Raw genomic sequence first — 24,673 nt, 5'->3', positions numbered from 1 at the left:
CACCAGCCTGCGCTCTGTGAGGGCAGTTCTCCCCACCCCAGGTATCAGGAGCTCGGGAACGCCTGCAGTAGCAATTCTCTTGCTGAAGTAAGTGGTGTTATGACTGCTCCTTGTTTTCTTTCCTCACAAGGATCTTTGTAAAGCTTCATTTCGGGCGATAAGCTGGTGTTTTTTTTTTTATTGTTTGGATTCTGGCTGTTTTTCCTTACTGGACTTGCTTTTATAAAAAGCAGGGCAGCTTTGCTCTGAGCCTGCCAAGTACAGCAATATTCTGCTCTCACACCAGTCCTGTAGAAATCAGCCAGAACACGATCCCAACGCATCTGCGGACTGTGGAGGTAAAATGAAAGGGAGCCATTGGAGAAAAGTTATTTAATTTGCAGACTGGGGTGAGTCTTTACTTAATTTAAACCTAAAGCATTGCAAAGAAAATCTTGCATTGAGGTAGCTCTCTGCAGCTGCTGTCTTGTTCAGAGTCAGTGTGCCCAAATGGGAAGGTGCTTTTTCTTTTCTATTTTTTCTGAGAACATTTTGCTTTCAGTGGTAGCATCGATAATAAGCACAACTCTTGAGCAAATTTCCAGTAACAGAATAGAACTAGTGCTTAGATCAGCCTTATGGAGACTTTTAGGTTGCTGAAGTTTAGAAGGGGGATACATACAAATAAATAGTTTGCTTTCTGGGAAGAGATCTGTGAGTTCAGAGGGCCTGTGAGGCATTGGGTGTCACCCGCTCTGCTCCAGGAGCCAGCATCGTGTTGGATGCGTTGTTAGAGAGCATAAGACAGCACTCCAGAGGCCTTCAAAAACTAAGTTAAATACCTCTTATGCATACCTTCTGAATCTAATTCAGGAGGATTTGCTGTGGATTTGCTACTTAAAGCGTTAAATACTAAGCCTCTGCTAATTTTTTTTTAAATTCAGTGCTTCTTTTGACAATGGCCTGTAACAAAGCTTGTGTGCTTGTTAACTGCTTCACTTCCTTCGGTCTCGATGGCTCTTGAACATGCGGCCGCCCTCCTCTGTGTTTGTCTGCGTCCCACCAGCGGCGCAGGCCAGGGGAGCGAGCTGCCTGGGTGCTCCTGCCTGAACACAATTGCCTTTGTCAGGTCTTCCCTCTATTCCAGCCAATTGCGTAGAAATTGCGAGTAAGCCTAAGAGCTGTGAGTTCTCCCCCATTTATCAGGTTGTAAATTAACTTGGGTGTCAAAATGTGCAGGCTATTTTGAGAGGCAGCTGCCTCAGCCGAGCTGACTGCGCCGTGTTGGTGCCAGAAGGGGAAGTCCTGCTTTGCTCCCAGCCCTGACACGTGTCAGACCCTGTGCTGAACCAGTTTCCCTTGCTCACCTGGCGGCAGACAGATAAACAGCATGGGAGGCAGAGGCTGCCGGGTGCTGTTAGATCATCACGAGGTACCATGTAACTTCACCTACTGGGGAAGCCTTTGGCTCTCATGATTTGTCTGCACAGCTTCTGCATCTCATCCGTACTAATAAAAGCAGACGGTGTTTTAGGACATTTCTGTATCAGATGGCAGCATTTCTGCACCTTAGAAGACTCATACATCTCAGGTTAATGTCAGTAAACTTCACGCATGTATCTCCCATCTCCCCTGAAAACAAATAAAAAGTTCAGAAGGGACAAAGCCAACTTTTGAGTATCCTGTAGGAGATGGCAGAAAGACTTTGTATGCAGGGGTTTCACTGGGTCCATTTGTGCCTCTTTCAGGAGTGCCTTGGAGTAGACCTCGAGGTGCAGAGGTGGCTGTAGGGTTGTAGCAAAACACACAGCCTGGTTTTTTTAGAAGCTTAGCAGGCTCACAGAAGTGCAGTGTGATGGCACTGTACTGGATGTGACTTGGTTCCTGTTATTTGGGAGATAACTTATCTTCCAGGTTAGCACTGAAAACAACAACAGAAAACCATCTGAGATTATTCTTAAGGAAAAATCAAAAGCGTTGGAGGAGAATCTCATCTGAGAAGTTGCCCTGGAATCCTGTTAAGCAGGACTTTTTCAGCCACTTGCACATCTCCAGCAGAGGATCGAGAAGTGATTACGTGGTGTTCAGACACTACTAGGAAGCTTTCCCTCCAGGTTTCAGAAGATAGTCATTGAAAATATGATTAAAACTAGGCAGAAATGCCTTTTATGATGTTCTCCAATAAACAATTTTTTAACACCTTCCCTTAAAAGGTATAATTGGTTTAGACAAAAATTCCACAAGATTAAGAAAAAGCAGCTACAAACAATTTTAGATGCCACTTGTGCAGTCAGTGGACACAGATTTTGAAGATAAACAAGATCAGCACCCAAGGCTGAGCAGCAGAACCCCATTTAGCCATTGTATGCCATGCAAACAGCTAATTTAACCAAAGCTTGTAACCTGCATATGTACACAGGGAGCAGATAAGGTTGTGTGTTCTCCCTTACTTTGGCATTTCCTGATGTAAATCATTAATGGCATTGTATGATTGCATGGCATTGAAGCTGCTCATGCTTAGCATTTAGCTGAAAGGTTTTATTGTCATTCTGCTTGCCTGTTAGGGAACTTTATGCGTAATATTTTTCTGGGAAAGGTATATAAAATGAGCCTAAAGGGACTGCAGGACTCTCTTAGCATATTTCCTGGGAAGTGAGGTCTGTGGTTAAGTTGTATGTTTTAAATAAAGTTAACACTGTGTGTACATTGTCTGCAGGCAGATTTCACAGATTTACAGCATTGCAGCGCAGTCATGTTGACAAAAGTGTTCAGACTGCCATAGGCTGGGAGAGGAGTGAAATACTTTTTCCTTTTTTTTGTCAAACTGAACACATTGGGGAACATGAAACACTGCCACTTGGAGCACAGTGTTGTGAGTAGGGCTGGGGGAGAGAGGAAGAGCGGGGATTTTTGCTCATTACTTCTCTGCTGAAAGCTGGATGAGGCTGTCTTACGACATTGATGGTTAAAAGTGGCAGCATCAAAAATAGTCAGCTCGAGCTCAAAACAGTATCTGGCTGGCTTCGATTCGGGTAGGTCCATGGGAACTCTCATGCAGCTTTACTTTTTCCATCAAATTATCTGCCTTGCCTACAGCCATCAGCAGTGCTTGTTCAAGGGGGAAAGTTGGTGGAGGCGGTGAGGCTGACATGGAAATAAAGATGCCAACCCCACAGAGCGAGCAAACCCTTTCTGAATCCACGCAGTCTTGGCATGGATAGAATTCAGATGGAATTGTAGTCTGCCTGTCCTTTATTTTTTACCCATTTGCAACTTGTCAGTTAGACAGTTTTCAGGCCCAAACCACCCAATCCCGCAGTCATCTCTACTGATGAACGGGGAGACTGAGGTGAAGCATGGTTGGTCATTACCCTACCTGAAGAGTAGAGTAAAGCCCATTGTGCCTGCAGCTAGAAGCAGCAGGAATTTTTGCAGCTGGGAAGCCAGAGGCAGCACTCCTGCACAGAGCCCCAGGCCTTCGTCCTTCCTGACGTACACACACGCGGAGCTTCCAGAGGCCAATGTGGGCAGTGGGAACACTGCCTACATCCCTTCATCCTGGCCGTTAGGTCTTCCACAGACATGACTGTGATTCACAAGCTGTCCCATTCCTGCTTGTGGCCACTTGCATTGGTGGTCACCTCAGGAAGTGAGCCTGAGAGAGAGCTGTGTTCTGTTTGGTGATGAATGTGCCGCATCTCACAAACAGAAGGGATGCATAGCCTTCACCTTTCGGATCGCAGAACAGAAGAGGGAGCTTCATCCAAGGACATTGTGTAATGGTTTTAAGACATTTTAACAACTCTGGGGACCTGCTTTACTGACAGATCGTTCTGAAAGGGAGTTTTTATGGACAGCGAAGGAAAGTTTTGTGAAAGCTGATAAGTATGCTTTTTGGTTACATTTGAAACCACAACATGTTTGGAGCAGTAACGCCGAGTGACCCCCTCTTCCTTTATTCTTTTGGCTTTTCTCTGATGTCAGGATTTATCCAATACAATTTTTTTCTGTTCAGCAGATTTTAAAAGTGTGAAGAAAATTACAAAAACATCCACTTTTGGTCAAGCTGTTAATAATAGTCAGGATTTGTAGACTGTACTTGAGTTTGCTGTTTACCCTCTAGGGCAGCTGAATGAATTTATTGGGTAGCTTTTCAGGAATGCTTCCATCTGACTGAACTTCTTTGTGACTTCTAATCAAAAATTAGTTTTGCTTTTTTTCCTTCCCAATAAATCAGTGTAAAAGCTCTCTCGAAAGGCTCTTACATTACTTTGAGTTCTTAGAGAAGCATGTTGAGGAATACGTCCTTCTCCAGATGTCTAGCTATTCTTTTCCCACACAGTACTCACAGGAAAATTGAGGAAGGAGAGAAACAGAAAACTTACTTTGTATGTTTTGCTTGGTATTATGGTCCTGTGTTTTGTAAACAACAGAGTGGAGAGGTCTTGCAGGCTTTCAATTATGTGCAACTGCTCCTGCTTCTGGTGCTTACCATGAAGATTTTTCTCATGGCTGAAAAAGGTATTTGAGAGTTTTCCATGGAAAGGCCCAATTTAAGCACTGTGGAAACATTTCTCTCTTCCACAGAAGCTGGGGAGTTTGCTCTTGGGTGGATGGATATCCAAGGTGAATGGATATCCAAGACTTGCTTGGCCCACCTACCTTGTGTTGAACTTGAATGAAGTTAACAAGCATTCCGATGGCTCTGGGATGAGAGAGTCTTCCCAAAAGAAATGTCTTTGTCTTTCTTCTCAAGCAGCCTCCACATGTGGGGAATATCTTTTGTCTTTCTGATTGCTCTGGACTTAGAGAGCTGGAGCAGAATTACAGTGCTGGGAGGGAAGTGTCGTGTTATCACCTGGTCGTCTGCAGGGAGAAACATGGATAGGAACAGCTGCCAGTGCTGTGAAACTGTGAGTGTTTCTTGGCTTTTTGGAAGAGGTTTGTTTGCTTGCTTCTTGTCAGAGCATGTACTGGTATGCACGACTCAGCTCTTGCACAAATGGCACAGGCTGCTTCTAAACAGAGTTTCCTGCTGATAAAGATGAATGTGAAACTTAAAGCACGATTTTGCAGCACACAAAGGCTGAGTATTTGTCCAAAAACTGTTCTCTTTAGGCTAGAGAGAACAGTCCTCTTGACATTTTGTTAGACTGGAGGAACTGACAAGGAGAGGGAAAGGCCAACTGGGGTAGTGGTGAAAGTAATTCCAGAGAACTGGTGATATGACCTTACTGACTTCCTCTATACCTTTAAAATTCAGTTTGTATTTATCCTGTTACATGAATTTACAACTGGCCCTGGAAATGGGAGAGAGCTAGCACAGGATGAATTATCCACCCAGAAGAAATTTCCACTTGTGAACGCCTTTCCTCTAATCCCTTTTTGTTTTGGAAAGTTAAGAAAGCAAAAGGAAAACAGGGCTAGGCAACTTTTCACATGCCAGAATGCAGTGGAGTGCCAGGGTTCAGACTGTCACATAGCTCTTGGTTTGCATTTTTTTCCTTCAGACAAATTAAGCCTTGCCACTGGGAGCACTTAAATCTTCAGATACATTTTTTTTTACCTGTGCAATGACCCTCATCCTCCTTGTTAAACTAGGGTGAAAGTTGATGAAGGAGGGGTGCTCATCAGGTATAGCAGGAATATTTTGAGTGGATGAGAGAAGCACATATACTAAGTATTTAAACCTAGACCATGCTATAGTATTCCTGAATCTGTTACCTGTCCCTTCCATGTACTTTAGGTGCTTTAGATGCTGCTTCTGCAAAGCAGTGGTGTGTATGCAGTGCAGAGGTGAGTGATGCCTGGTAGGACCGATGTCCTAGGTTGAGCTTCTTTTCTTTAACTACTTTTAGAGATCATCTTTTTTGCAGTCTTATACAGCAGTTGGTATAATGAGTATTTGGGTGCCCTCACAACTCAGTTTGTTGTCACACTATCAGTGCTATGGCTTGCCCGGTGGCTTGTGTTGCTCTGAATCTATGGTGAAGGACCATGACCAAAATTCAGCATGATGAAGGGATCGTGCAAGGAGGTCTTTCCAGACACAAATTTTTGGCACTTCTTGAATGACTTTCTTGTGTATTCACATGTTAACCAAGAACAGAAAACTGAGCTGCTTGTAACACTTAGGCAAAAATTGCCAAGGGTATACCCTGATTAGGGAATTAATGCACGTGGAATGAAATACCTTTAGATGGCAGAACAGAGGAACCACCCAAATTTAACTTACCTTTTGTCAGAGGAGTGAGAGGAATTGCTGTTAGCTCTTGGCTGCACCCCTTGCTAGGCAATATGTACCATGGGGTTCAGGTTCAAACCCATATAGCCATTTCACTTTGATAGACCAGGAGTGAGCATCACAGTGGTCATTCTGGGCTACAGAATTAGCCTTACACTAATTCTGACTCAGAGACCAGCATGCAACAAGTATTGGGCAGCATCTTTACCCACTGGAGATCCCAGCTCTTGTACATCTTGTTGCAGTCAGATTTTGTGGATGCTTATAGCAAGTTAACCTTCAGATGAGTCAAATCTAGTATTTTGCTAGATGGGAGTTTCTTGGTCCCAAGAGATATCTTGAGTTACTGTTGGCATGATTTCTCATTTTCCACCATTCTTGAACACAGCTAGAAGAGTGTATGTTACTTGTTTACCTTGCTTTTAAAACTAAATTTAGTATTTGGAAATCAAGAATGGTCTAAGTGTGCATAGGAAAGATTCGAAATACTGAATACAGAAGCCAAACTATTTTTTTTACACTTGAGTAATCATGCTTTTTTCTGGCTATCAGGCAAACTTTTTTACTTCTTCAGTTAAAAATGTGAAGTACATTTCTGTACACCCTGTAAAGAAACTAGTTTATGCCTAGATACTGCTCTTTTATTACTCCTTTTGGGCATCCTAGCGCAGCATCCTGTGGCTGGGTGAAACCAGACTGCAGTCTGAAAGGGCTACTTTATTCCATCAGTGATTGCAAAACGGTTTCCACTATTGGTTTACTTTTTTTTCTTTTGGCTTTTACTTTTAATCTTGTCTGTTTGACTAGTCCAAATCTACCTGTAGCTGAACAGGGCAGGCCTTGTAACTTTAAAGCTGTTTGAAGCATTCTTTCTGGTGGCAGATTTCCACCTTGTTAATTATTTCTGCAGAGAACAGATTGTGAGAGATAAGCTGGCTGTTACCTTCCTATGGTATAAGGAGAGTAGCTGAAGTGCTGCTGGGCTCTGTTATTTTGTTAATGCGTTGGCAGCCTACCACATAAAGGTTAAGATAGCATTGTAGCCACGGAAATAATCTCATTTATTCTTTTCTCACAGCTCAAACTTTCTTTGAAGGATGAAAGGTTGTTGATGATTGGACTTGTGTTTTAAAGAAAGGGATAAATGTTTATTGAGCAGATCACTTCAGAGTTGCTGCAGTGGAGTGTGCCAATTAATAATTCTGGTGTAGTTTTGCTCAAAGGACAAATCGATAGCTGACTTCTCTCCAGGTATTGATCCCGAGGAGTTGAATGAGCCAAGGTGTTGGCTCAGGGCAACCTGAACATAGTCTTTATTTCTAAGTGAGTGGCTGAATGAACCGAGGTAGAGGATTAGGTTTGTCAATAGAAGAGTCCCTTCCCAGAGGCTCGGAGGGATGCTAGGAAACTACAGCACTTTAAACTTACTCAGTGCTCAGTTTTCCCATGTCCTTGATCCTCTCAGTGTCACACTGGAACTAAGAACACCTGCTCCAAGTGCATTGCTGCTTTTCTTCTGTGCCCACCACCCAGAACAGCGTTCGGTGCTGATGTTTGCCACAGGTCAGGCTGTCACAGCGACTGCTTCCTTCCTGGGCTCTTGATGACTTCAGCCCTTAATCCCTTAAGCCACTCTGTCCTGTATCTCATTAAAAGACCAGCACTCTCCAGGGGATGGGGCAGCACTGCAAGTGGGTCACTGCTTTGTACTGGTGGGGGAGACTCCTGTAAATAACCGTAGTCCCTCTGGGGGCTTCTGGAGAGATTTATTTACTGGCTGTCTGTTGAAACTGTCTTCTTGCCCTGTAACAGATCCAGGCATACATTTCTGGTGAGCACAGCTTTAGTTTTGAGGAGATACCTGCTATGTGTTTGCATGTAAACTGGTGCCTGAGAACTCTGCTTCAAGTTGCAGGTATAAAATGCATCAGCAGACAAAGGCAGGTATTACTGTACAACTGGATGCATATCCTCAAGCAATCATGTCCACAAAGAGAGGTAACAGGCTATTTCTCATAGGGCAGAAACTGTTCTTTGTAAGTTAGAACTGAAACGTTAACACAGAAATTAAAATAACTACCTGGTGCTGTGTAGTACTTCTGTGCAGCAAACAGTTCAGCTGTTGTTGTAAAGGAGGCCGTGACACAGAGGAAGAGGAAGGGTGGAAACCTGCATTTGCTTGTTTCACCTGTGATTTAAGAAAAGCCTGTCTTCTTCATTTAAAGGAGATGAGGGAACAGGGTGTATGTCAGTAGGACAATTAGCATTTCCATCAAGTGCCAGTTGGCTCTGAAATTAATAGAATACTGCTAGCTCCCCCCCTTCCCACTCCTCCATTTGGCTCTTGATGATTTTTTCAGGGTTTGCTGTGACTTCCTCTTGGCTTTGATGCTTTTTACTGAAGCGATCATGTGAAGCCCCCTGGGATCCCATTGCCATTGAAGTTACTGTAGGCTGCAGTGCCCTGGGTACCTCCTGTGTTCTGTGTTCCCTGATGCAGAAGAATTTAGCTGTGCTCAGACTTGGGCTGGGTGTGGAGGCAAATAGCGCTAGGGGATGAGCAGGGGGTGGGAAGCCTTGCAGGATGCAGTTGCTGAACACCATTGCACCTAGCTGTACCTTTCATTCGGTTGTCTATAGAGGCTCAACAGCCCATGGGCAGCGGACTTACGTGAGCAGAGCCAAGCACTGATGGGCCTGCCAGGCACAGGCAGTTCTGTGCTGGAAGCAAAGCAAGCCGTGTGGCTGGGGTGGTGCAGAGCTGCTAATGAACAAAGAGAGGATTGGCTGTTAAACAGAGCGTGTGAAATTTGAATAGCCTCCTCTTGCTGAGCCTAATCTAAGAACCACATGGAATAAGAACTGAAGCAAGATTTGGACAAATTCCACCGTATTGTTGTTGTGCCGGTTGCTGACACAGCCTTGTCAGCACGCTTTGGGGTTTGCTAGCGGGTGGGTGAGTGCGAGTCCGAAACCCTGGTGGTGTCTGGCAGAGCTGCCACCACCCTGGTGAGGCCTGCAGCACTTCCCAAGCTGTCAGCCCAAGACAGCAGTTACCCCACCGAGATGCCTGCTGCTAGTCTCAGTGCTGGTAGGTGTCTGAGAGTTCCTGCTGACTTCAAGAGTGGTAACACTGCTAGGCACAGGCAGCAGGCATCCAGTCCCTTCTGCTTCTCAGCACCAAGTCACCTCCTGACAGAGTAAAGCATGGTGGAACAGCTAGTCATCCTCTCAGCATCAGGATGGAGAACTCACAATTTATTCTTCTGCTTGTTTTGCACACTCCCCTTATGTGGGTACAAGATTGTGTCAGCTGTGAGACAAAGCTTCGCTCTGGTCCTTGAAGGAATTCTGCCAGAGGAGGCCTTGGTAGCTGTGAGTAAGGCCAAAGGAAGGCGCTTCTGAAGCTTGTTTAGTTGAAATATTTTCTATGTCTAGTATCTATCTTGATCATGTAGTGGAGGTTAGAGTTTTGGTGAGATGTTCAGCTCATAATGGCTGTAAGGACGTCCTACGAGTTTCAAGTTAAAGAAGTACTGGAGGTAGAAGCAACAAAGATATCTTAACAGTCATGAAGCAGATTTGTTTGCAGATGCATATGACTGATGTGGTCCAAAAAAACATCTGTATTACCTTGCTGGATTTTTCACTACATTAGAATTTGAGAAGATTACGCAAGCAAGCTCGTGTCTCACCCCCACTTGGAGCGCAGCTCATTTGAAAAAAAGCAACCTTGTGCTGAGGTTTTGTCTATCAGTTACTGTTGGAAGCAAAGTAACTGTTGCTACAGACTTGAAAGACAGAAGTAATGACCTTAAATGCTGTGGGTTACCAAAGTTCCCTTGGCTTTTTGCTTTTCCACTTTTTCTGCTGTAGAAAAGATTGTTGGTGAGTGGAGGCACATAGTCCTACTGAGTTAATGTAGAGGAGCCCTTTGTTTTGCAGAGTCAGTGTGCCGTCTCATGAGAAACAATTTCCTTCAGTGAGGGATAGAAAATAAGTACATATTTTTATAGATTTATATAAAGTTGTTTTTCTTTTCAGTTGCTTGTGGACTGCATAGTTTGTTGCTAGCTCCATGGTACTAAGCTTGAATTCTTAGCTGTTCTTACTTAAATTTAATTTTGACTTCAGATTTGCTCTTTTGCCTTGGGATTTTTTCCACTTTTTTTTAAGCTGTCCTCCTGTTGGTAGGACATTTGTGCGTGTTCAAGTAGCCTCTATTTATTTATTTTGATTGTACTTGCAGAGATTGTTTCAAACCTCAGTTTTGGCAAATGGCTAACAGAAAGCTTATTTTTCTTACAATTGAAAACATGGTGAGGTATTTTAATTTGTTTCACCAATAATCTCTATTTCCAATTGGATTGCTTGGAATAAGAAATTGAAGAAAGTCTGTAGCTGTGCTGACAGACTCACAGCACTCGCTGAACTCTTGATGGAGGTGGCTGAACACGTTCCTGCAGGATTGCACAAGGAGAAAATTCAGATCCAAGTAAAGACTGACACAAGCTCTCCATGCATGTTTTCTTGCTAGTATTTGTACTGGACATATTGATAGACCTTAACATAACACATCTGTACATGGTCTGTCAGTTATGTTTTAAACCCTCATAACATACCATTGAGCAATCACCGTATCTTTTTTTTATTTTCACCTCAAAATAAGTCAATTTTTGTCTTTGTGGGTACTGGCTGTACTTTCCCTTCTCCTTAGGGAGATGAAACTTTTGTCTGACACTCGTATGAAAACAGAGTGAGCTTATTACAGAGCAGCAGCCTTCCTTTATACACTATGCAACCACTTATTCCTGTTTACAAAATACATAGATTAAAAATGGCTCTGCTTTGCAGCTTGTGATGCAGCTTTCCAGTGTTAAATAACGTGTGTCTATGCATATATATACACACACATACACACGTACACCCTGGGCTTATCAGCCAGCAAGGTTTTGAATTCTGTTGAGGGATCACCATCTGGAAGTGGACAGTAAGCTGTTCCTGTGCAGAGGAAGGAGGAATGATTCAGGGCTGTCTGCTGGATAGTTTTCAGGATGCTTTGGCAGTTTGACTCATGTATACACGCAGACTGAAAATCACAAAGAATGTCACTCTGCTGGAGGCCGGGTTTTGAGTTGTACCACTGCATCCATGAATGTAGGGCAGCAAGGAGATGAAGTTACAGCTCTCTTCTACTTACTTCTCAATTTCGGCCCTTATTGCATATAGACAATTTATTTATGCATTGAGTTACAAAAGAACGTAAATGGAACAACGTTATAGTAACTATCAGTTAAGAAATGCATCTTTTAAACTCTCCAGGGAAGGGCCTGGTCATTATTTTGGAACAGCACACAGCTCTGAGGGACTTTGACCTATCAAAGTCCTTCTGCGGCTCAGATGCCAAATAATCCGGACAGCTTTATGCAGCATTTCTCTTTCCAGTGAACCTATGTTAATCCTTCTGCGTTACGTGGCGTATTTACCTTCAGAGGAAGAGATCTGACTTTATTAAAAATGATACAATGTGTAGGGCTGCCTTCAGCTTCTCTCTTGGGGAAGTCACACTTAGTAATGCATACCGCTAACTACATCTTCCTCATCTTGTGTCCTCTACACCTACTTAACTTGAGAAGATCTCAGACAGATACAGAAGAGCAGTGCTCTTTTTTGTTGTTTCCTCTTATTTTTTTGTTGCCCAAAACATCTCCTGAGAGTAAAAGCCTGCACTGCAGTAAAAGCCTGCTTGACACTTCCTTCCTCAACCACACTCTTCACACTCCACTGTTGTTGCTACGTTATGCTTTCTTTTGTTGTTTTAGTTGATAATCTATGCAGTATGGTCTCAGATCCAGATTTTCTTTATGCACTATCGGGGTCATACTGTTAAAGTTACATTTTTAGTGGAGAGCACTGTTTAATAGCTTCAAAAGTTTCCCAGGGGAATTCTTTGGAAGAAAAGGAGTCAAGGATTTTTTTTTGTCCCTCTTCAAAAGAAAAGAAACTGAGTGCACATGTGCTGCTCGTACCACAGCCCTATTAACTGAGTTTCAGCAAAGGCCTCACTGAACTCACCCACAGCTCAGGCTGACCCAAACCTGTGCTGCTTCCGTCCCACTTTCTCCTTTTGTTAACACTGGTGTTCATCCAATTTGGGGGTTAAATGATACAAGGAACTTGGTCTTGCTCCCTGAAGGCTGAGCAAAAATAGATCAGGATTTTTTGGTACTGGTTTAGTTCCAGGACAAGCAGAGAGGGAGATGGGAACCAGCGGAGCTGGGATCCCAGGCAGAATTCATCTTTGCTTCAAAAAAAATACATGCAGTGGCTTTCAAGTCTAGCTTCATGTTGCTACTATGCCAAAGAAACAAGCGTGTTTGATTTAGGTTTGTTTTCCCTTTTCCGTAACTGTGGAAATCACATTGATCCTCGTTTGACTCACAACTATTTCAAAATAACATTACAGTGACTAACATCTGAAAAATGTGCGTGGCATTTGACTCGCAGTTCAGGGCTCATTTCATTGGAGGGCCTCCGACTGCCACAAATTGCTTTAAATTGGCAGAGCTCTTCTCATAACAAGCAATATTTCGACATAATTGAATTGGGTTCCCTTCCCAAGAGGAAGCAGTACTCCCAAAGCTTTCTGGAGATGTCACGCCGTCAGTGGTCACTTCCTGGCCCACAGGCAGGTATGGTTGCTCACGGGGTGACTCAGCCAGCCTTGCCGTGAAGGCCCTGGTACGTTTGTTCAACTTCTGCCTGGTGGAGAGGAGTGGATCTGTAGGAGTACTTTAGAGAGCTTATAAACAGGAGGGAGACTGACTTTTTACTTGGGTAGATAGTGACAGGACAAGGGAAAATGGTTTTTAACTAAAAGAGGGAAGATTTAGGTTAGATGTTAGGAGGAAAACTCCTTACTCGGAGGATGGTGATGCACAGGCACAGGCTGCCCAGAGAAGCTCTGGATGTCCATCTCCTATGTATGATCAAGCCAGGCTGGAAGGAGCCCTGAGCAGCCCCATGTGGTGGGTGGCAGCTCTGCCCATGGTGGTGGAATGGGAACTGGGTGGGCTTCGAGGTCCCTTCCAACTCAAGCCAGTCTGTGACCCAGCAGTGGGGCTGCCAGCCCTGTTCTGCACTGCAGCAGGGCTGCTTGGCAGCTGGGGCAGCCCCCAAGCTGCTTGCAGGCTATGATTCAGTGCTTATGACAGCAAGGTCCCACAGCTGGACCCAGCCTGCCCAAGCTGCCGGCCATCTGTGTCTGGCTAGCGATGAAACGGCAAGCAAACAATTCATTCAATACAAGGCATTCCCTGCTTGCCTTTTTAACTGGCAAGGTGCCTTGAAACTCATAGGAAGCAGCCGCGTCCAAACCTTTGGCCAGCAGCGTGCGGCAGGGTGGGTGGGGGTATTCCATGTGAAGATAGTGAGATTTCAATCTCTCCAGGTCTGCTATTGCTATAACATTATGCTGAAGCAAATGGGAATGCAAAAGCCAGGTAAGCACAGCCCATATCATAGGGCATTCACTCAAGTGCTGTTTAGAAGCAAAGTTTGTGATGCTGTGGCTGTCCCAGGGCCAGATGTGGGAAAAGTAGGGTTTGGTTTCAGAGACGACAGACTAGGAAGCAGAATGAGGATCCGCCCTGGTTCAATTCAAATACTTGATGATTAAGTCTTGAAGTTCCCAAAAGTTCTCTCCTACCATAAGCCCTTAATCCTTTGTTAGCATTCCACTTGATTTTCACCGCATAGCCTTTCAGTTCCCCCCCTTATAATCCACACTGTGCCTTATGGATGAAATACATGCTGCCAGGTGATGAAATTTCATTTTCTGTTAAAGGGTCACTGTGGGTAATCCTGTGACAGTGACAGGACAGTGTTACCCACTGCAAAACCAGCTGGCTGCTTTTTGGCATGGATGGATTTGCTCTCTTTGTGCAGTGCCTGAATCGTTAGGGCTGTGGTCCTGCTCTGGGCATATATCATGTAAAATCCCTTTGTGAGGCCAGGGGCTTCTGCACGTCCATGTGTTTAACCGTGAAAATAAATCCTGTGAACATGAGAACTGGAAATTTAGGACTACCAAAGCACAGCCTGTACCTGCGGCTGTGTTGGGCAGTGCTGCTCCTGATTTTGGGATTTAAGCCTTTCAGGTCTGATCCTAATCTGTTTCATTCATCTCCTCGAACTGCATTGCTACAGCCGAGCAGTGCGAGCAAAGAATCCTCTTACGCCACAGCTCTCGTTGCCATCTGACTTCACCTGTAAATAGCAAGCTGCTATGATTAGCACCATGCCTCGTGTCTGTCCCTGGAAACAGGCAGTCTGAATTCAGCATGGATGGGATTCCCTTGCATGGTCATTGGGGAGCAAGAACGCAGGCCTTTAACTGGGAATGCTCAAGAAAGGCAGCTCTTCTGTCTCTGTGAGATCTCTACTGGTTCAAAAAACAGCAGTGGCTTTAAACTTAGCTCACAAAGGAGATGTGTGGTTTTCAAAGAATCACAGAATGGTTGGGTTGGAAGGGACCTGAAAGCCCACCCAGACCCTACATTGTGCTGTAGGCAGGGCTGCCCCACAGCTCAGCTGACCAGGGTCCCGTCCCGCCTGGCCTGGAGCGCACCCAGGGATGGGGCAGCAAACACAGCTTCTCTGGGCAGCTGTGCCAGTGCCTCACGGCCCTCCAAGAATAGGATTTCTTCCCAACGCATAACCTGAATCTGCCCTCTGTTAGTTTTAAAACATTCCACCTTCTTCTGTCACTATCTGCCTGTGTAAAAAGTCAGTCCCCCTCCTGTTCATAAGCTCGGATTTTTGTGTTTGGGCACAAAATGAGCTGAAAAAAACTTGGATGAGTTTCCTCAAATTCTTCTTAGGTTTCTGCCCTGTCAGTTCAGCAAACCAAACCAGTTACAGTTATTTTAAGTTATTCACAGCTATTGGAACCCATTGTAAAAGAGACATGTATGAGGAAAAAATGCATTCTGGAGACCAGCTGCTTTGGATTTGTGTAAAATTGAGGTTTGTATATTTTGTGTGCCTGGAGAAGAAGAGCAGGAGATGAGAACAGAATCCAGCTAATCTTGCGCTTTTAAATGAAACAACTCCTTTCCCCCTAAGAATTCTTAGCGCAATGATCTGATGAGGTATGGAGGGGAACCTCTCTGTGTCATTCATAAAGTGCACAGCTTTTGATTTCTTCTGCTGAGAATCTGGAAAGTGAGATCACTGGATGTGTGTGTGCAGGGTCACCCTGTAGGCACAAGTACCTGGACAGTTCAGATTTTGGATTGGGCTGAAGCCCCATTTGTATAACTGAGAAAGGGAATTTTACCCCAACTTATTTGGGATCTCCCTGGCCAGTGGGAGTAAAAAGGTCTTGATTGATACTGAGCTTGGAAAAGCATAGAGCAGAAAAGCTATGTGGTTAATGGAAAAAATAAGAGCTAATTCCCCTTTTCTGTAAGTGGATGGAAAAGGAGGACTTTGCATGTTGAAAATTATTGCTGTAAAAACAAAGTTGTTGTTTCCTGTGAAAATGAGGTGAGGGAGAAGTCTGCTCAAATGGATGAGTGGAATGCCATCACCTTGTCTACACGTTCTGCACACAGCAAGTAACTCAGTGATGATGTAGGTCATGCTTTGGTCTGGGATATGAACTAAACATCCAGAAATTCTGCATTGGAGAGGTACAAGGGAGCACTGCAGAAAACCAAACTTAGTGGGGAAAAGGCCTTTTTCCTTTACAAAGTCCAAATTCTGCATTGGTCTGAGCACCTGCTAAGCTCCATGCCCTGGACAGTTGGGCTGGCATCAATGTAGTATTTGTTGTACATGAACACCAGGCTGTCCTTGAGAGTGTGAAAATGCTGGAAATGACAAAATGTTGCTAAGTGACAGGCAGTCATGGTTGTCATTGTCTTTCAGACTAACAGTGATGCCAAAGGAAAAATATGATCCTCCCGATCCTCGCCGAATTTACACCATCATGTCAGCAGAAGAGGTAGCCAATGGGAAGAAGTCTCACTGGGCTGAATTAGAGATCTCGGGTGAGTTGGTTTGGGTTTGAATTTTAGTTTGGTAGTGTTTTTGAATTTAAGAGCTTCACAGCCCAAGAGCTGCATCAGCCACTCTCAGGTAGAGGATCATGCAGTGAGAACAGCTTTTCTACATTGAGAAGAAGAGTTAATTAACTTACCAGATTGCCTTCAAGCTTTCATGTGAAACACAAACTGAGGCTGGATGTGAGGTCTTAGCAGCACGTTGATGTCCCAGACCTCTATCTCTGTCTCTGCCCTCTTAACCAGGAGGGTCAGGGAATTGTTTAAGAGCTGCTTGTGGATGAGATGCATGCATATATCTTCTGCACGTTTCATTGAAGTAGCGGGGTATTCTCATGTCCCACATGGTTTGTTTGTAATGCTTAGAGGGAGTAAAGCTGACTGAGGGGCTTGGTTTTCTTTTTTAGGTAGAGTGCGGAGCTTAAGTACGTCGCTTTGGTCACTGACGCACTTGACTGCTCTACACCTCAATGACAATAATCTTACTCGCATTCCACCTGATATTGCCAAGCTTCATAATCTGGTTTACCTGGATCTGTCATCCAACAAACTCAGAAGTTTACCAGCAGAACTAGGAAACATGGTGTCTCTCAGGTAAGAGAAAGCATTTGGGTTAAATTTCAAAAAAAAAAGTCTGCCTTCGGAGGTTAGGACTGAGTTTCTTTTACTTGGATTCGTTCTTGTTTACTACCTCTATTCTTGGATTTAAAACCTGAGAAAAATCAAGGTTGATACAAATGTTCAATTCTAACAATTACTTCTGGTTTTATAATTCTGTTTTTTCTGATCTCTGCAGATACCTATCCATAAGTTGGGTAGCATTCTGCTCTGAAACATTCTCACTTAGAGGCTTTGTGATTGCCCACTGTTTAAGTAGTGTCTGATTTTATTTTGCTGGTTATTGTTAGATTGGTGCTTTTTTGCGCTGTTTTGTTCTGTGTCATTTTGTTTTCCTGATGTATTTCAGTTGTGCTTCAAAGATTTGCATGTCTTTGCATAACACAAAAAAATTCAGGGTGAAAAGTGCCATCTTCAAAGATGAGCAGCATCATGCTTTAAGAGTTTTCTTCTGAAGTGACACTCATCAACAGCATTTTTTGCATTGTTGCAGGGAATTGCTTTTAAATAACAATCTATTACGGGTTTTGCCTTATGAACTTGGACGGCTCTTCCAGCTACAAACCCTAGGTTTGAAAGGTGAGTGAGTTCTTCACAGCTAAATATTTCTCAGAGTACTCTTGACTTACTGAGGGAGTTGGGCTCAGAAGCTTTGTGCATTACCTCAACATTTTCCTACAGTTTCAGATATTAAGCAGCAATGACTAACCAGTTTGGAAAATAACACTTTTTTTAACGGTATTAAGCTGCATTATGAACCTATTTTACATCTGTAAGTGCATAGACAAACCCCATAACTTACCCTATTTATTGATTGAGGGGAATCAAAAGAAAAAAAGTCTTGTGTGCCAGCTATTTCTATAGCATCTGTTACCATGGTACTCAAGAGTTACAAGCTAAGCAATCTAAATACCTTCTGGGTCAATTTGTCTGCTCTCATTATGGGAGATTTTCTTTTATTGGAAAGCCTCAGGAAAGTCAGGCAGCTAATCACCCAGTTGTTCTGTGTTGTTGGCAGGCAATCCTTTATCACAAGATATTCTCAGCCTCTACCAAGATCCAGATGGAACTCGAAAGCTACTGAACTACATGCTTGACAATCTAGCAGGTGACAGACCTACAAATCTTGATTGATAGAAATGGTTTAAAGCATGCATGTCTGACAGTATTTGCCACTAATGCAAGAAAGTGAACCACAGAGAGAAGAGCATTTTCTAACTGCTGTGGTGTTTTTTCGAGCAGTTCTAGTCACACACACACACACAAAGGAAGAGGTTCATGTATACTATATAAGCTTTTCACAGGTTACCCAGCCAGTTGTTCTCACTGCGGTTTGAAACCCTTCAGTTACCACAGAGTCTTCCTTGCTAAAGCCATTTCAATACTTTCCCCTTGAAATTATAATGCAAACTAAAGCAGAATGTCAAACTTAGAAATCTGATTCTGATTAAGAATATCCAGTACCTGCATCATGGTTCTGTAACTGAGCTTTCTGTTTTGCCACTTGATCTCTCATGTGGTAAAACAGCACAAACTTCTGCCTCTGCTCTAAGTTTCCACAGATGGAATTTTAAATGGTCTTGGGGTCAGCTCACAGCTGAGCTTTACAGTGTTGTACAAAACAGCCGTGGTTTGAGGTGTCACATATTATGCCAAATCATAGCAATCTCCAGCTTTGTAAATGGAGAGCATACGCTGCAGGAACGATGGATGAACGGCAGAGTTCTCTGAGAGGGGAGTATAGGATGTCTGAATCACTACAAGATTTACCCCTTCTTCCTCAACAGTATTTTCAAGGTGCATGTGTATATCCTTGTCTCCCATGGAGCTTAAAAAGGCATGGGGAATTGGTGTTGCAAAGTACAGTATGGGACGTTATCGTTCGTTCATCTGTTTGATTTAGAATTTGCAGCTGAGTTAATAGTTATTTCTTTGTGTTGCTTTTATTTTTAGTTCATCCAGAGCAGCTGCCTCCAAGGCCATGGATTACTTTGAAAGAACGAGACCAAATTCTGCCCTCAGGTAATCTGTGTTTCTTTTCCCTGTGTTCAAGCAGTGATGTGCTGAAGAACTTTTCTTTGGCTTTTTTTTCAAAGTGGTCTTCCGACTTACATGGATCAGATGTAAAACAGCAATTTGTGTTAATTCATATTAAATAATTAACATGTGTCTGTGCTGCAAATACCATTTTTGTAATTCAGATGGAACGCTGGTCATTTCTTCTTTGTGTTAGGCTTTTTTGTATTATTTAATTTCCTGGCCACCCATGTCCAAGCAAAAGAATAAGCAAAAGAATATATTTTTTTTAAAGTCTTTTCACAGAACTAGCAGAAACTGTAAAATATCTGCATACAGATGCCATATCCTAGCATAGGCAGACGAGGGTGAAACTTGGACAAGTCCGTCTGCAAGAGAAGAGACAGAACAAGTGGCACTGAAGTTAGTGTAATGCCCTCTATTGTTGATTTTGATGAAGTTCATGAGGCGACTTCAGCCTACAAATCCAAGGCCTCTTCCCCTGAAGTCCTGAATGTAACCCTCAAGAAGCATCCAAGAGCTTATGTAAAGAACAAAAATGCTACTATTGTTGTAGCAGAAGATCAGATTAATAATCAGCAAGGGCGATGTGGAAGTCCTCTGGATTTTTTTTTCCATTTTAGAAGCCCAAACTTAACTCAGTAGTGTGCTAGGGACAGTGACACCGTAGTTAAGATCATCTGTCCCTTTTTTAAATTAAAGAACAACAAATCAGAAAAAAAAATAGTAAGAAAGGGGAGAGGTACCAAAAGTCTTGCAAGGCACCACTACATTAAGTTCTGCATTTTCATTTTAAATTCCTTAACAAGTCAGGATCTTACTGCAGTTTTTAATCCAACTTCCTTAGCACAAACACAGTTTAGAAGCTGCTAGACAGCACTGCATCAGCTGAATGAGCTGCAGGATATTTCATGGTAAAAACTGCAGTAAGCCAATTGGTTGTGAATGGCATGAAAACTGAGCAGCAATCTTATTTGACTAGAAGTAGAAAAAATACAGCTGTGAGGCAACCTCACAGTAAAACCTCACTTGTTTTTCTGCAAGGATGAGCAGTCTTGTTGAAAAATTAAAGAGTCTCGAGAATTTTGTACATGAAACAAGTGTGTTTCAGTTTGAACTATCAGCTGCACGCTGACTTCTCTCTTTTCTTCTTTAATGTCACCAAATAATATATAAAGTGCTTGCTCATTCATTACTTCATTTCTCTTTCTCTTCCTTGCCCTCACCTAGTGCAGAAATGGCTGCTCCTTTCCATCTCCAACTCCCAGATCTGGAGATGGTTCCTAATTGTTGCCTTCCTTCATTCCCAAAAGAAATAAAGATTTAAGTGCAAAATGGGATTGCGTTGCTTTGCTACGTGTACTAAGCAGTCTCATTTTGGTAATAATGCTGATTATTTTTAGGAAGAGTTTAGCCTTAGGTGATAACTGTTGGCTCAGCAGGTCCTTTGTTAGTCCTGTTAATGAAACTCTCAGTGCAATAAGCCCACGTGCATTCAGTAGGCCCTCCAGAATAAACTGTACAAGATTGAGTGTCTTCACTCTGCAAGTTCAGCATTTGCTGCCTGCAGAGATTGGTAATATTTCCTTTTCTTTGTTTCTTTCTAGCTTCATTCACAGTTATGTGTTACAATGTGTTGTGTGATAAATACGCCACCCGGCAGCTCTATGGCTACTGCCCATCCTGGGCACTGAATTGGGAGTACAGAAAAAAGGGAATCATGGAAGAAATCGTCAACTGCGATGCAGATATCATTAGTCTGCAGGTAACTGGAAAATTATTTTTCTTTATAAACAGAAAATGCCGCTGTTCCTGCTTGATACAGAAGTTAGCATCTCAAAAATAATCTCACTAGAAAACAAGGGAACTGGCACATCAAAGTTAAATATAGATTGTTACTGGTACATGTATACCGTTGTTACGAAAAATCCATTGTCAGTGTTCAGAGCAGTTGAGTACTTCTGCCTTTAAACTGATACTATGGTTTCTAAGCAAGGTCTGTATGAGTAAAAATCATGCACAAGAGGAGAATATTTATCTCAGTGCAGAAACCTCAAGAGAATACTCGTGGAGATGAAAAGTTACTACAAAGAAAATGTGTTGCTACAGAACAAGGAGAGAGCCTGCTGTGATAGAGCTCTCAAGGTTAAATATTAACTGCTGCTGATACCTGTCATCCTGCGCAAAGTTTTAATCTAGGACAGTACCCACACACAGATGTCAAAAGCAGCAGAGTAATCTGTTGCTCTTCAAAGTACACCTGTCACTTTCCCTTTCAAGGGGATATCAGGATATCCAGGAATGCAAATCTGATTCCATCAGGCAATTAGTCGAAGAAGTGACATAACTTGGACAAACAAGAAGCTTTTGGCTTTGGTGAGGGCTTCTGATTGCAAACCAAGACAAGCAATAGCTGTCACCCTGGAAGGGTTTACTTGACTTTGTTAGCCTGAAGTATTTGTGTTCGATTTTAGGAAGTGGAAACGGAGCAATACTTCACTCTTTTTCTGCCAGCCTTGAAAGAACGAGGATACGATGGATTCTTTTCTCCGAAGTCACGTGCCAAAATCATGTCTGAGCAGGAGAAAAAGCATGTGGATGGCTGTGCAATATTCTTCAAAACTGAAAAGTAAGAAGCAGCTCTTCTTAAGTACATCAAAAGTAGTTTAATTTAGGTCTCAAAGTCTCTTTCTCTCAGTGGGCATCAATGACAAAATTACTGTGCTATAAAACAGAAGATAAAGTTCAACACCAAGAATGATCCTCCTTCTCCTTTTGCTGCCCTGACTGTTTGCAGCAGGCTTTCACTTTTTTTTTTCCACGCTGTGAACAAAGCTACAACTTGAGGAACATGAAAGCTGGAGGGAAGGCAGTATGAGTGAAAACATACATACTTCATGTGTGTATTTCTTGGCTGATATAATAAATCCTCACCTTCTTTACAAATACTGCCTTGCTCAACGAGTCTCACCCCTCTAAGATTGATGTTTAAAGGTCTTTAATCTGGCTTAATCTTCTGGTATTAGAAGATGTATTGCTGCCACAGGATCACTGAATACTCTGCTGTAATGTGGTCACATTATTGAACACCTGCTCTGTAAAGTTACACTACACTAAAAGCATCAAACAATTGGGAAGGCAAGAGAGGTGATGGCATTCACGCTATTCACACTTCTTTTTTGTGTGAACTGCTCATGGAGCCAACCTCTGTAGTACCACATGGGCACCCTTCTGAATATTCCCTCAGAACAGATGTCAGTAATTAGAATGGAAGCTTCACAAAGCCTCAGCTCTCTTTCAAAGCTTTCATTGTTTCCAGAAACAAAAATATCCCATGTTTAAAATGAGATGAACTGGCTTTGAATAGAGGATGTCAGTGAAAACCAGCAACTGATGTCTTTAAACCTTGATACTGAGGAAGGGTATATAGCAAACTGCTTGTTATATTTTGGCTCTCACAGTAGGAAAAACAGAAGATATCTGTTTGTTAGCTAGTAACTGTTATACTTTAATCAATATTATTATTTTCTTAGAGGACAAAAGCAAAGAAAATTCCTTTCAACAGATAGCTTTCACTTTGTCCTGAAGCGAGGCACTTTGAAGCATCCTAAGTTTGGAAGGGAACTGATGGTGATGGCTGGAGGTTAGAAGGAAGCTCTTTTTTAGTAATACATTTGCCCAAAGCAAAAACAAGCCTTTAATTATCAATTTTTTGCCTAGAACACTCCGTAGTTGGTGCAGTAACCTCTGTACATTGCCTTGAATAGTCCTCTCAGAATGTGGCATGGAAACAAGTAGACATTTCCTGAACCTCAGATATCTCATCTTCCAGAAGAGTACTTCACTTGCCAGACAGGCAGCCCTTACTTGGCTGGAGGAATAATTCTTAGAATTGTTTCTGCTTTAGGAAATGACAGAACAAAAGGAACATGCCTTATCCTGTCTTGTAGGCTTTGTCCTTGGATGTGGTCTTCCACGCAGCTGTTTGTCACACATGTTCAATGTGATTCTGTTTGTTTAATCAGATTTTCACTGGTGCAGAAGCATACAGTGGAGTTCAACCAGGTGGCAATGGCTAACTCTGAAGGTTCAGAAGCTATGTTAAATAGAGTGATGACAAAAGACAACATCGGAGTTGCTGTGGTGTTAGAAGTGCACAAAGAATTATTTGGAGCAAGTAAGTATGAGCATGGTTATCTCCTAGACTGACTCTGAGCTTCACCTGAAGGCATGACCTACTCCTTAGGTGAAGCATCTCTGTGTAATATTATTGCCATTGGCTAAGGTCACCAAATACTTGCAAACAAGCAAACACTGTTTGCTGTGCTAATTTGAGAAGGGGTGGCCTATTGGTGGCTAAGACAGGACGCAGGTGACTTGATTTCCTGTCCTAGTTGCGCTTTCATCCAGATGCCCAGCATTCAGCTTTCTCCTTTCAAGCTTTTGTCTTTGTTTAGTTAGAATACAAAATTCCGCTTGACAAGTAAGGTTTTTTCAAGGCCACTGTGTTTGCATGCCTACACTCTTACCAGTAGTTGTTGCTACTGCTCAACTTTTATCTTCCAGTCTCTTTTTTTTTCCCCTTGACTGAATTCTTCCATCCTCCCCTAGTGATTACACAGCAGTACTGAGGTTCTGATACAGAAGAGTGATATTATCAGGTACCTTTTGATGCCACTTGATTGACTGGCTGTCATTCTTTTGTTATGTTTGATCAGATGCAGAAGGCAATTTCAGGATACTTAGAATTGCCATCCTGCTCTGCCTGTATGCCTGCTTTTTGATCACTGGTTTCCAATACATACTTTTCAAAGGAACAGGACGTCCAGATTGCAAGACAGCAAGAAGCTGCCTGTAACTTTATGCCACACTTTTCAGAGTATTGTTTCTCAGATAAATAGTAGCAGCAGCTGTAGTATTTTCAAACAACTAGGTTAATGCTGCATTTATTTTAGCAGGTTTGGGTTTTCCCCAAGGGAACAATTTTCCACGCTGTGGCAGCTAAGAATCAGGAAACTCTGTTGTGGTGTAGATGTTGAGTAGACATGCATGGTTTAAAAGTCAAGTGATAACCACCTTCACTGTGAAATTCATAAAGCTCCTTAGTGACTGCACATTGGGAAATGTTATTGAGAAAGTCTGTCCTAGAGATGCGGAAATGAAGAGGAGAACATTCAGAGGATGCTAAGAAAAGCAGTGAAGCAGTATAGAAGGAATGCAACTGTGATTCTGTTAGATCATGTTGATTATGTATTTCCTGTGAGGAGTTTTAGTGAAGTAGTGTAAAGTAACAATGGTTCAAGTAACACTTTCGTCTCAGCTGTGAAAGTATATCCATTTCCTGGTGTACGGCCCTTTGAGTCCTTAGCTATTTACACCCTGATAGTAACGGGAGAGAAGTCTGCTGTGTTCACACTGTCAGCCTCGTCACTGAAAAAAGCATATTTCTCCATCTAGGTATTAAATCTCTTCATGTGGACAAACAGCTGCTCATTGTGGCTAATGCCCACATGCACTGGGACCCTGAATACTCAGATGTGAAACTCATTCAGACTATGATGTTTGTGTCAGAACTGAAAAATATCCTTGAGAAAGCCTCAAGCAGGCCTGGTAGCCCAACAGCAGATCCTAATTCTATTCCCTTGGTGCTTTGTGCGGATCTTAACTCGTTGCCTGATTCAGGTAAGGCTGATCACTGTGTCTTAATTTTCAACTTAACCTTTTTAGA

The 24,673-nt window shown here is 42.8% G+C and overlaps 1 protein-coding gene across 3 annotated transcripts in view; it reads left to right on the top strand.

Moving 5' to 3' along the window:
• The window catches only part of CNOT6L (CCR4-NOT transcription complex subunit 6 like), a 32,176-nt gene continuing 7,503 nt past the window's right edge, over window positions 1-24,673 (top strand). Inside the window, exons 1-10 of one of the 3 annotated variants that reach the window (XM_042811994.1) lie at window positions 1-87; window positions 16,157-16,278; window positions 16,698-16,884; window positions 17,402-17,487; window positions 17,927-18,016; window positions 18,862-18,930; window positions 20,553-20,710; window positions 21,420-21,574; window positions 22,971-23,122; window positions 24,403-24,627. In XM_042811994.1, coding sequence (XP_042667928.1) covers window positions 16,167-16,278; window positions 16,698-16,884; window positions 17,402-17,487; window positions 17,927-18,016; window positions 18,862-18,930; window positions 20,553-20,710; window positions 21,420-21,574; window positions 22,971-23,122; window positions 24,403-24,627 — 1,234 coding nt within the window. In that variant the 5' untranslated portion in view covers window positions 1-87; window positions 16,157-16,166. Of the gene's footprint in view, window positions 88-16,054; window positions 16,279-16,697; window positions 16,885-17,401; window positions 17,488-17,926; window positions 18,017-18,861; window positions 18,931-20,552; window positions 20,711-21,419; window positions 21,575-22,970; window positions 23,123-24,402; window positions 24,628-24,673 lie in introns of those variants that run through there. The other 2 variants (XM_042811995.1, XM_042811993.1) reach the window with 2 other exon arrangements.

The sequence above is a fragment of the Centrocercus urophasianus genome, unplaced genomic scaffold (assembly GCF_019232065.1).
Source record: "Centrocercus urophasianus isolate 14NV4802_14NV808 unplaced genomic scaffold, USGS_Curo_1.0 seq_13, whole genome shotgun sequence".
NCBI classification, from domain to species: domain Eukaryota; kingdom Metazoa; phylum Chordata; class Aves; order Galliformes; family Phasianidae; genus Centrocercus; species Centrocercus urophasianus.
This window is presented reverse-complemented; position numbering and strand designations above follow the sequence as displayed.